Source organism: Octopus bimaculoides, chromosome 16 (genome assembly GCF_001194135.2).
Source record: "Octopus bimaculoides isolate UCB-OBI-ISO-001 chromosome 16, ASM119413v2, whole genome shotgun sequence".
NCBI classification, from domain to species: domain Eukaryota; kingdom Metazoa; phylum Mollusca; class Cephalopoda; order Octopoda; family Octopodidae; genus Octopus; species Octopus bimaculoides.
The window spans coordinates 54,659,852-54,672,163 of record NC_068996.1 but is presented as its reverse complement, the minus strand read 5'-3'; the positions used below and the strand labels follow the sequence as shown (position 1 = coordinate 54,672,163).

At 37.8% G+C, this 12,312-nt stretch overlaps 1 protein-coding gene across 1 annotated transcript in view; it reads left to right on the top strand.

The window, feature by feature from the left end:
- The window catches only part of LOC106884152 (protein-cysteine N-palmitoyltransferase HHAT), a 190,517-nt gene that overhangs the window by 84,741 nt on the left and 93,464 nt on the right, over positions 1-12,312 (top strand). The window contains exon 8 of the mRNA XM_052973781.1: positions 4,513-4,835. Within this exon, the coding sequence (XP_052829741.1) occupies positions 4,513-4,835 (323 nt within the window). The remainder of the gene's footprint in view (positions 1-4,512; positions 4,836-12,312) is intronic.

Genomic DNA, 12,312 nt, shown 5'->3' with positions numbered 1-12,312 from the left:
TATATATATATATATGATTAATCCCCAAAAAAGGAAGGAAAAACACAAGAAAAAACAACAATGCGAGTACCTAGTACATGCAAAGTATTAGTAAGATGCTCAGGGAAGGAAAGAAAGGTGGTTTTACATTTTGAGCAAAGCTCTTCTTCAGAAACAGGAGACAGAGGAAAGTCCAAGAGAAAAGGAAGACGAAGGGGAAAAAATTGCTAACAATCCACATGTAGTTACAGGCTTCTTTCAGTTTCTCTCTACCAAATTCACTCACAGGTTTCATTCGGCCTGGGGATATAGTAAAAGACAATTGCTTAAGGTGCCACACAGTAGGACTGAACCCATAACCAAGTGGTTGGCAACCAAACATCTTAGCAACACAACCCTGCATGAACCTTAGTTTGAGGGTAATTTCTTACCAATTGTCTGAGAAGCCCTGAAAAAAGGAACATGGATTCTGCCATCCCCTTCCTAACTAAGTGGTAAAAAGAAATATTATAATTTATATTTTATTTATGAGTGAAGAGTATTTTGCTGAGTTGCAATTATTCAGTCTTGGTAATGAGCTGAAACATAAAAACAAAAAACAAAGAATGATTGAATAAGTAATCATAAAGGGCCATGATCTGTAATATGAAGAGTAACGCTTAGAAGTAATACCGAACCGCTTCTGACTGTCTTTAGAATATTTAACCCCTTACCAGTGCAGGTGACTGATTAATATTTCAGAGGAGTTTAATGAAATTTTGGTAGGAATTGTGTGTGTGTCTGAGCAATGATTTACTGAAATATTCAGCTGTTACCTCCTTTGCTAGAATCATGAAGTCAATGAACTATCCGTCTCTCTCTCTCTCTGACCTCATTCAGTTATATAAGAGTGTGTAATACAAATCTTTTCACTCTGTAAATAAATTGTGTGTGTTGTCGATTACAAATACTTCACTTCTCCTTCCTAACTCTTTCTACATACACCAGCAGCATGTAAAAAAATGTATAAAAATATTTGCCAGCAATGCATTGCTTTTATGAAAGAGACCTTGGAGAAATAGTTTCAGAGAGATACATGAAACCTAACCTCATTATCATACACTCACAACGTATGAGAAAACTCTGTGTGTGTGTGTGTGTGTGTGTAGAAGGTAGAACAGTAACACATGTTGATATGTATAAGGAAAATAAGACAAGGTAGAAAATGCTAAAATAATTTTATCATGAAGAACATTTTCGTACCGTTTCTGTCTTTTTAGATTTTTTCAACGAAGAGTAAAATAAGAAAAAGAATTAAATTGGAGAAAAAAAAAATTAAGTGAAATATTTACCTATTTAAAAACTATGGAAATATCTACAAAACATTTCACTTAATTTTTTTTCTTCAATTTAATTGTTTTTCTTATTTTACTCTAAAGTTGAAAAAGGTACTAAAATGCACTTACTGATAAAATTATTTTAGCATTTTCTACCTTGTCTTATTTTGTTTATATATATATATATATATATATACACACACACATGTGCACACGCACATGTGCACACACACACGTGCACACACACATGTGCACACACACACACACACACACACACACACACACACATATACTGTTTTATTCTTTTACTTGTTTCAGTCTTTTGACTGTGGCCATGCTGGAGCACCACCTTTAGTCGAACAAATTGACCCCAGGACTTATTCCTTGTAAGCCTAGTACTTAGTCTATCAGCCGCTTTTGCTGAACTTGACAACCAACGTCGGTTGTCAAGCAATGGAGGGGGGACAAACACAGACACATAGACACACACACATGCATGCATGCACGCACGCGCGCACACACACACACAATGGGCTTCTTCCAGTTTTCCATCTACCAAATCCACTCTCAAGGCTTTGGTTGACTTGAGGCTATAGCAGAAGACACTTGCCAAAGGTGCCACACAGTGGACTGAACCTGGAATCATGTCGTTGGGAAGCAAGCTTCTTACCGCATCATCATAATTATTTAGCATCTGCTTTCCATGCTGGCATGGATTGGACACTTTGAAATGGAGCTGGCCAGTGGGGAGCAGTCCAGTTCCAATTGTCTGTTGTGGGTGCGTTTATGCAGCACTGACACAGATGCTTTTTATGTGGCACCAGCATGAGTGTTTACACGCAGCAATGGCACAGGTGTTTTTTATGTGGCACCGGCACCTGAAAGGACAAGCCTGTATGCATGGAAGACAACAGTTTTACTTAGCTTCACAAGTCTTTTCAAGTATAACAAATTACCACATCATTTCCTCAGTGAGGCCCAGCTTCTGTAGATCCGTTCACACCACTTTCCTGGGTCTGCCTCTTCCACAGGTTCCCTCCACAATTAGAGCTTGGCACTTCTTTATACAGCTGTCCTCATCCATACACATCTCATGACCAAACCAGCACAGTCTTCTCTCTTGCACACAACATCTGATGCCTCTTATATCCAGTTTTCCCCTTAAATCACTTACACTCTGTCATATATGTATATATATACACTGACATTATCCATCCAGTGGGGAATGCTGGCTTCATTTCTTTCAAGCCTTCAAAAGTCCTCTGTAATCAAAGCCCATGTTTCACTGCCATGTAACATAGATGTATGTGCACAGGCATCATACAATGTCTTTCAATCTGATGGAGAGGCCCTTAGTTACCAACAAAGGTAGAAGCTCTCTGAACTTTGCCCAGCCTTGTTCTTATCCTAGCAACTATGCTTTCAGAACACACACGCATGCACACACGCACACATCATCTTCTTTGTTTAACGTCCACCTTCTATGCTGGCATGGGTTGGACAATTTGACAGGAGCTGGCCAGGCAGGGGTCTGCTCCAGACTTTTGTGTCTGTTTTGGCAGGATTTTTACAGCTGGTTGCCCTTCCTAACACCAACCACTCAGCAGAGTGGACTGAGTGCTTTTTAAGTGGCACCTGCACTGACAAGGTCACCAAGTAACCTACAAGAGAAAAATTGGAGGGGACATTGGAGGAGGGGATCTTGAGTCAGATGATGAAAGGTTATAGTGAGACAGAGGGGCAGAAACGAGTGTCTTGTTGTAGAGGAAGTACAAGGTTACCCAGCTGGAGAGAGGGAGAGAGGGAGAGAGAGAGAGAGTAAGGGAGAAAGAGAGAGTGAGAGAGAGAGTTTCAACAGAGAGAGATAAAAAGAAAGAGTGATGAAGAATGGGGACAGAAACAGGTGTGTTGCTGTAAAGGAGATATATGGTTAACCAGCCAGAGGGAGAGAGAGCAGGAGAGAGATGGTAGAAAAGTGCATACTGACATGAGATGGGGATCAGAATATAAATGGGATGGTCGAGTAAAAGGAGGCAGATAGATGGTGGCAAGTGCCAGCATGTACCCTCAAGGTATGGAGGTCATAATATAAGTGGCAGAGTATTGACAAAGAAACATAAGTTATGATAATTATGCAAATTTTCATAAAAAATAAAAAAAATGCTTTTCACCATCCTCTCTGTCATTGCCTGCATATACCTTAGACAGTTTGGAAGTTGACTGATATTTTTTCAGCTTAATCAGAGGAGAATAGGGTGCATTCATTATTCTGTATTAAATGAGAGTAAATATAATTTTAAAATAAATTCTATGACTACTGATCTGGTCTTAGTAAAATTCATTGAGATTTTCTTGCAACAATAAACCCATTTCATTAAGTCTTGCTAAGTATTTTGATATCTCCCAAATCTAAATCTACACACATTATCTAAGAGTGCTTAAAAAGTATCCCAAGTAGTTATTTTCTGATAAGTGTATTAATAGAAATTACTCAGGTAACAGGTTCCATGTGAATGATATTCATTGCTCCTTATCAAATAAACATAGCATTTAGCTCTAGGAGTAGTTTCACTCATAATGAGTATTCTCTTGATCATAATACACCCTTTCCAGGAAAAATAGGACGATCTTTGATGTAAAAATTCATTAACATGCTAACTGCCACATGTACCAAACTTCATACAACCACCACATGTACCACATGTGGTACATTTTCATAATTTGAGAAAATATCTTATTCTGTATTCTGACATGGTTTTGAGGATACTTAAATAAAATGAATGCCAAATCACCACCATCGTTTAACGTCCGCTTTCCATGCTAGCATGGGTTGGACGATTTGACTGAGGACTGGTGAACCAGATGGCTACACCAGGCTCCAATCTGATCTGGCAGAGTTTCTACAACTGGATGCCCTTCCTAACGCCAACCACTCCAAGAGTGTAGTGGATGCTTTTACATGCCACTGGCATGAAGGCTAGTCAGGCCAAATATCAAAGTTTAATTATGAAATATTGTAAAAATGCAAAGAAGTTACTTTTCCTTGTAATTAAACAGTATGCAGAGTGACTACATGAAATATGTGGCGTCACCGATAAGTTCCAGTGACAGGCTGTGGTGGTTAAAATGATAAACTTTATTGTTTAAAATGCAATCATTTATATATATTTTGATATCACAAATTTATTTTTCGGTACTTTGTTTTTATTTTTTGTAGATTTCCAAACCTCAGCAAATGTGGTCTAAGCAAAGGCTAAAAAATCATGTTATTGATTTCTTAAGAATTGGTGGCTGGGCACTTTGCTTCCATATTATTCTCCACTATTTCTACTATAATTCTTTGTCATATAATTTGGCCATCGTGGAATCGCTTTCTCAGTGGACACTTGTTGGAATTGGATATTGCCAAGGGCAGTTTTTTATGGTAAAATATCTAATTATATGGGGTATTGCATCTAGCATTGCAAAATTGGATCAGTTTGAACCACCGAAAGGACCAAAATGTATATCATATGTGTATCTATACTCGGAAATGTGGAGGTAAGTTTGTTTTCTTTGTCTAAGTGTGTGTGTGTGTATATATATATATATATATATATATATATACATAATAATATTAGGAATAAAAATCCAAAATTACAGGTAGAAACTCAATTAAAATCAATTTATTAAAAATTAAAATTAAATTAAGTTTCATAGTATAAAATATACATATATAGTTTTAGGGAAAAGAACCAAGGTTCATGAACTCATCGATGAAAATCCACTGTCACATATAGAAAAATTAATAATTAAAAGCACAATAAATGAGTATAATATAATACAAAGTAAATACCATAAGATATATATATATATATATCATCATCATCATCATCATCATTGTCAGCATCATTTTGACACTCTAATGCCTACTTTTTCATGCTTACATGAATCAGATGGAATTTTATTGAGGCAGATTTTCTACACCTGGGTGCTCTTCCTGTCACCAACCCTCACTTGTTTCCAAGCAAGGTAATATTTCCCCAATAGCTAGACATAGTCTCACAGAATATTTGAAACAAACGACACTGCTTATATGACAGTGACACTCATTTACAGCTATCATATGATGTCAAGACAAGGAAACAAACACACACACACACTCAAACACACACAAACATTCAAACACACACACGCTCAAACACACACACACACTCACACCCACATACATACATGCACACATACACACACACACACACATATTTATTTATATAAGGGCATTACTATACAATAATGCATTCACGCTATGAGATACATCTATGTGTGTATGTGTGCAAGATCATCATTGTTTAACATCTGTATCACACATACACACACACACACAAAATAGGCTTCTCCCAGTTTCCATCTCCCAAATCCATACCAGTGCATTCGTCTCCCTTGCACACCACATGTGATGCCTCTTATGCCTAACTTTTCTCTCAAGATGCTTACACTCTGTCGAATATGCATACTGACCTTGCACATTCAGCAAAGCATATTGACTTTATTTCTTTCAACTTTACACATGTCCTCAGCTGTCATAGTCCATGTTTCACTTCCATGCAGCATAGCTGTTCACACAAAGGCATCATACAGTCTGCCTTTCACTCTGAGAGAGAGAAGCCCTTTGTTGCCAGTAGAGGTAGGAGCTCTCTGAACTTGGCCCATCCTATTCTGATTCCAACAGCTAGATTCTCAGAGCATCCACCTCCACTACTAACTTGGTCATCTAGATAACAGAAACTATCTTCTACCTGTAGCTTGCCCCCACCCATGGCAGTTGATGGAGTCTATTTTTTGCACATTTTCAGCATTTATTTATTATACCTGTACACCTTCCACATATAAAAACTATTTTCCCAGTTAACCTTCCTCCAATATTGCTGCACTTTTTATGTGTCCAAATCTTACTCTGGTTGCATCTTACAGAGCAACTTTTCTACAGACTGAGCAGGGCTATGTACCTGAAGGGATTTGTGATTTGTTTGCCTTCCTACTTACTAAAACTTTGGTTTTTGCTAGGTTAACTCTAAGGCACTTTGATTCTAGACCTTGCTTCCATACCTGGAACTTCTTCTCTAGTTCTGGTAGTGATTTAGCTATAAGAACAAGGTCATCAGTGTAGAGAAGCCCCCAAGGGTAGCCTGTCTTAAATTCCTGTTATTTCCTAGAGGACTATGATGAACAAGGAGATGCTTAGGACCTATCCTTGGTGAACCCCCTCTTGAACCCTGAATTCTTTGCTGTACTCTTTACCAATCCTTTACCTTACTGGTAGCGTCTCTGTACACGGCTGGTACAGCTCTCACCAGCCATGTGTCTATCCCTAGTTTCCACATTTTCCACCAAGTCTACAAAAGCTAAGTATAGAGGTTTATCTTTGGCTATGTATTTTTCCTGCAGCTGTCTTACCGAAATATAGCATCAGCAATGTTTCTCCCTTGTACAAAACCAAACTGCATCTCATCTAGACTAATTCTTTCCATAATTAGCTGGGCTATGACTTTCTCTGAAACTCTCATCAATTTGATACCTCTGTAATTATTTCTATCCAAAGCATCACCTTTATCTTTGTAGGAGTTGACTATGGTGCTGCTACACCATGAAAATCAACAATCTCAAGAATAGACATATTTAAAATGTTTACAATTTTTCTTATAAGGGATCTTGCACTTTAATAAAAGAAGTTACATCTTGGTGTCTAAGCTGTCTTCATATTCAAGAATATTACCAAAAGTTAATGGGAAATAAATTTAAAAGCAAAATGATACTGGTCATGTTGAAAATTAGCGATCTCAAGAATTACTCTCTTAAAAATATACTAAATTATATTTATTTTCCTCAAAGTCCAATTACATTATACAGAGATAACTTACGTTATGGAAATAACATCGCACAAGCTTCAGACAGAGTTACCTACCTTTAATTAACTCGTCGCAAGCAAGAAGCGTGCACGTGGTAGCTCTACGTGCTTGAAACAGTAGCCAATTTACGTCCCCGTCTAACAAAAAAGGCAGGTTACATTAAGTAATGCTCTTCCATTTAGTTTTAAAATATACTGGATGGTCACTGCTGGAACCCTTTGTTCATAGGTCTGTTCGAACAGGGATGGCTTCGAGTTAAGCAATAATAGCAACATAATTACCATTTTTTTTAACGAGTATAAGGAACTCTTTTTATTTGTCAAAAATCAAGTTAAAAAAATATGGGAGTTTCTTGTACATGGATAGTATTTTAGTGCCTTATAAAACATTTTTCCCAAATTTTAAAGGGGTTAGAATACGGTAAGTTATGCATAGTAATGACATTGCTGTAGAAGAAATTTACGAAATCTTCCTTGTTTGAACTGGGAATTTCTATTTGAAGGAAGACTCTCTGAACGATTAAAGGTAGATAAAGAGGATGTTAATTAATTTCTTTGCACACAAATTTCTCTATGGTAAGCAAATAGCTAATAACTATATTCTTCAATTAGTAAGAGTTTAGTATAATACCAATTTGATATTTACTTTTTTGTTTATTTTTAGCTAATAGATTAATGAAATTTGTTTTAGCTAATAGACTAATGAAATTTGTTCATCATTTCCTCATGGATTGAGTAGCCTTAATAATTTTTCTATTGTAATGGGTTTGTAAAATGTAAGTTTACAAAATCCGGATGTTGTTAAGACTCTTACATTCTGAAGAAACAGGAACTTTTCTTATACCTCAGTAATGAATGATGAAAGTGCTTTTTAGCGAGGAGGCATAATTTGTTTCAAGATTTATTATATTTAGTAGCGGTCCAATATGAGGGTCCATCTAGATACTTTTATTAAGATATTCTGGCCAGTAAAGGCATTGGGAAATTTAGGATCAAACTGTTTCATTTGCTATCTAGCTATTCCCCCCTCCCCCGTGTTTGATCGTTTACACTTATTAGGGACAAAACTTACTCAGTGTTAACCAGTTATAATCTCAAATTCTAATTGATGCTTTCTTTTCACCCAACGATAGCACAACGACTCATTTTTCTGCTTCAGTTCAGGATTCTTCAGTAAAACGCTAGTAATCTCCCTTGAATGTTATGTCAGACATTGGGACACTTTTTATTATAACTGTAGCTGCAGATTTAGCAAAATATTTTGATGTCCAGCAAGGATATCATCCTCAGTTATGAAAAGTGATACTTTTTTTTTCTTATAAATATGGATTTTTATTGTTTAATGTGAATCAAACCATTGGGTGAAAGCTTATATTTGTATCAACAGTAATGTTGTTGCTTCAAGAATATACTTTGTCATAGTCTCTACTGATTAGATTTGTTACGAAGATTAAGTTGATTTGGTATTTTGCAATTTTATACAAAATCTTAGGCTGAATTGATATCATTGTCTGGTTAATATTTTTTTTTTAACTTGTAGGTAAGCGTTTTTTACATTTTGCTTGATTTTGTTTTGCAAAACACCAATCTTAGTCCAATATCTAAAATTATGAAAATAAGTTAGATACTAAGTAATTAGGTGAACATTTGAATTCACTTAAATGATAACAGCTTTTATACTATTTACATTTCCTTTCTGCTGCCATGAATATCTGCATTAAATACAGTAACAGCATCATCAGCATCATAATCATCGTTGCGACCATGGTTGAACATTCCTGACAAAGCTTCTCCACAATCCAAAATCCGGCATGTGCTCCGTTCTGAGGTTTGTATTGACTTAGAGTTGATTAAGAAATGTTCTTCCTGTGCCACAATAGTAGCTTGTGTATAGTTTAGTTACAGGTCATCTGAAATAACTTTGTTAATGTCTCATCCTATATTTGTGATAATTTTCTTCTTTATGAGCATTTAGAAAGTAAATTTAATAGTGTGCTTCCAGTAATGTATGAATGTATGTTTTACATGAATGTAAAAACAAATATCAGAAGGCAATATTCCTTCATTAATAATAATAATAATTTATTCTTTGATCACACATGTGGTAGTAGAAAGCACATCACGAGGTAATTAAACGTTCAAGTCAAACAGGGTGTAGTGTGAGACATAAATTAATTTCTCCATATCATCTGAGGTATTTAGATTCAGTACTTGAGAGCTGCAAGATGTAACTGGTGCAAAATATTCGATGAATTGCATAGTTTAGTTGTGAAGCAAGGTAGCAATCCCATAGCAGTAAAAATGAGGTTTACTAACCCCGAGATTCCGAGTTCAATTCCAGGCAGTGACCTGAATAATAATAATAATAATAATAATAACATCGAAAAATACCTTAGGAATGAGAACCTATGTTCGAAGTTTCCCCAAGACACCTGATGAAGGCTGGAGGGTATATCAGCCGAAACGTTGTGTTAACAACAAAGAAGATGAGGACAAATATCCGTCAATTGTAAATAATGTCAATAATATAAATAGTGATCTGGCAATGTTTCTACAGCTGGATGCCCTTCCTAATGCCAACCACTCCAAGAGAGTAGTGGATGCTTTTTATGTGCCACTGGCATGAGGGCCAGTCAGGTGGTACTGGCATCGACTATGCTTGAATGGTGCTATTTACGTGCCACTGGCATGGGATCCAGTCAGTTGGCACTGGCAGCGACCATGCTCGAATGGTGCTTTTTACATGCCACTGGCATGGGTGCCAATCACGCAGTACTGTCATTGGCCACAACAATGACTTCACTTGACTCAACAGGTCTTCAGAAGGGCAGTTTATTGCCCAATGATTGAAGGGTACTCTTAAATGGGCCGGTTGTGCTGCACTGTCATTGGCCACAGTTATAGTCTCACTTGACTTGCTGGGTCTTCTCAAGCACAGCATTTGTCCAAAGATCTTGGTCACTTGTCATCACCTCTGTGAGGCCCATCATATCTCCAAAGGTCTTGGTCACTAATCATTGCCTCAGTATGGCCCAATTTTCAAAGGTCGTGCTTCACCACCTCATCTCAGATCTTCCTGGGTCTACCTCTTCCACAGGTTTCCTCTACTGTTAGGGTGTGACACTTTTTCACACAGCTGTCCTCATCCATACGTAACACATGACCATCCCTGTGCAGTTGTCTCTCTTGCCCACAACTTCTGATGCTTCTTATGTCCAACTTTTCTCTCAGGACACTTACACTCTATTGTGTATACACACTGACATTACACATCCAGCGGATCATACTAGCTTCATTCCTTGCAAGTTTACGCATGTCCTCAGCAGTCATGGCCCATATTTCACTGCCGTGTTCGCACACATGTATCATGCAGTCTATGTTTTACTCTGAGTGAGAGGCCTTTTGTTACCAGCAGAGGTAGGAACTCTGAACTTTGCCCAGACTATTCTTATTCATTCTCTTCATTTAGCAACCTTTCATAGTGGCGTCTCCAAATCTCTCTCTTTGCAGCCTCATTAAATGCAAGTGAGCTGTCATCTATGTGGACACATTTCTTTCCTATGACATCATGATTCTCACTGCCTTGCAACACGAAACACTATATATATAGGACCTCATGGAGGTGATGACAAGTGACTCAGAGCTTTGGCGATATGCTGTGCATGAGGAGACTCATCAAGCCAAGTGAAATCATAGTTTTGGCCATGCTGGTGCCATGTAAATGGCACCTGTGCATAGTTGTGGTGGTTGCTTCTGGTGCCATGTAAATGGCACCCTTGAATCATAGTTGTGGTCATTGCTGATGCCATGTATATGACACCTGTGAACTGTGGTCAATGCCAGTGCTATGTAAATGGCATTAGTGCATCGTAGTCATGATCATTGATGGTGCCATGTAAATTGACACCCAGGAATCATGATCACTTTAAAACCTCTTATCTAACTTTAATTTTAAATATAACTTATATATATATATATATATATATATATATCTACTTTTTTTTATATATTTATATATACTTTTCCCTTGTTCTCTCTCCATTTCCCTCCTTCTCTATCTGTCCCTACTTTGTTCTCTTATTCCAGTCCCTCAAATGAGTCTATTAATGTGTCACCACGAATGCATACTCTGTAATAGCTTTCGCCATTCACCCTCCCGGTTGTAACCTGGTTGGTTTCTATTTTTGTGAACATTTTTTAGAGTTAATTTTTACTCTTTATTCACCTGAAGAAAACTGGTTTTTTTGCATGATGTAATAATGCTTTTGTTCATTCATAAAGAACATGTCTGAAACACCTGCAGCAGACCTCAACCCACCTCTGTTAATGTTTATATATATATATTTAAATATATATATATATAAATATATATATATATAATGTGTGTGTATCATCATCATCATCATCGTTTAACGTTCGCTTTCCATGCTAGCATGGGTTGGACGATTTGACTGAGGACTGGTGAAACCAGATGGCTACATCAGACTCCAATCTGATCTGGCAGAGTTTCTACTGCTGGATGCCCTTCCTAACACCAACCACTCCAAGAGTGTAGTGGGTGCTTTTACGTGCCACCAGTACGAGGGCCAGTCACACGGTACTGGCAATGGCCATGCTCAAATGTTTTTTACGTGCTACCTGCACAGGAGTCAGTCCAATGTTTTGTTCACATGCCACCGGCACAAGTGCCAGTAAGGCGAAGCTGGAAACGATCGCGCTCAAATGGTGCTTTTTACGTGCTACCGCAAAGGAAGTGAGAGCGCTGCTCTGGCAGTGACCCCGCTCGGATGGTGCTGTTAGCGCTCTACTGGCATGGATGCCAGTCATCAAATTTGGTTCAGTTTCGATCTCACTTGCCCCAACAAGTCTTCACAAGCTGAGTTTAGTGTCCAATGAAGGAAGGTTGGTATGGGGGCCAGTCAACGAATTTGGTTCAATTTCGATTTCGATTTCACTTGCCTCAACAAGTTTTCACAAGCAGGGTTTTGTGTCCAAAGAAGGAAAGGTACACATAAGTAGGCTGGCTACACCCCTGGTAAAGGCCATAGATTTAGGTCTCACTTGGCTTGCCGGGTCTTCTCAAGCACAGTGTATTTCCAAAGGTCTCGGTCAGAAGTCATCGCCTCGGTGAGG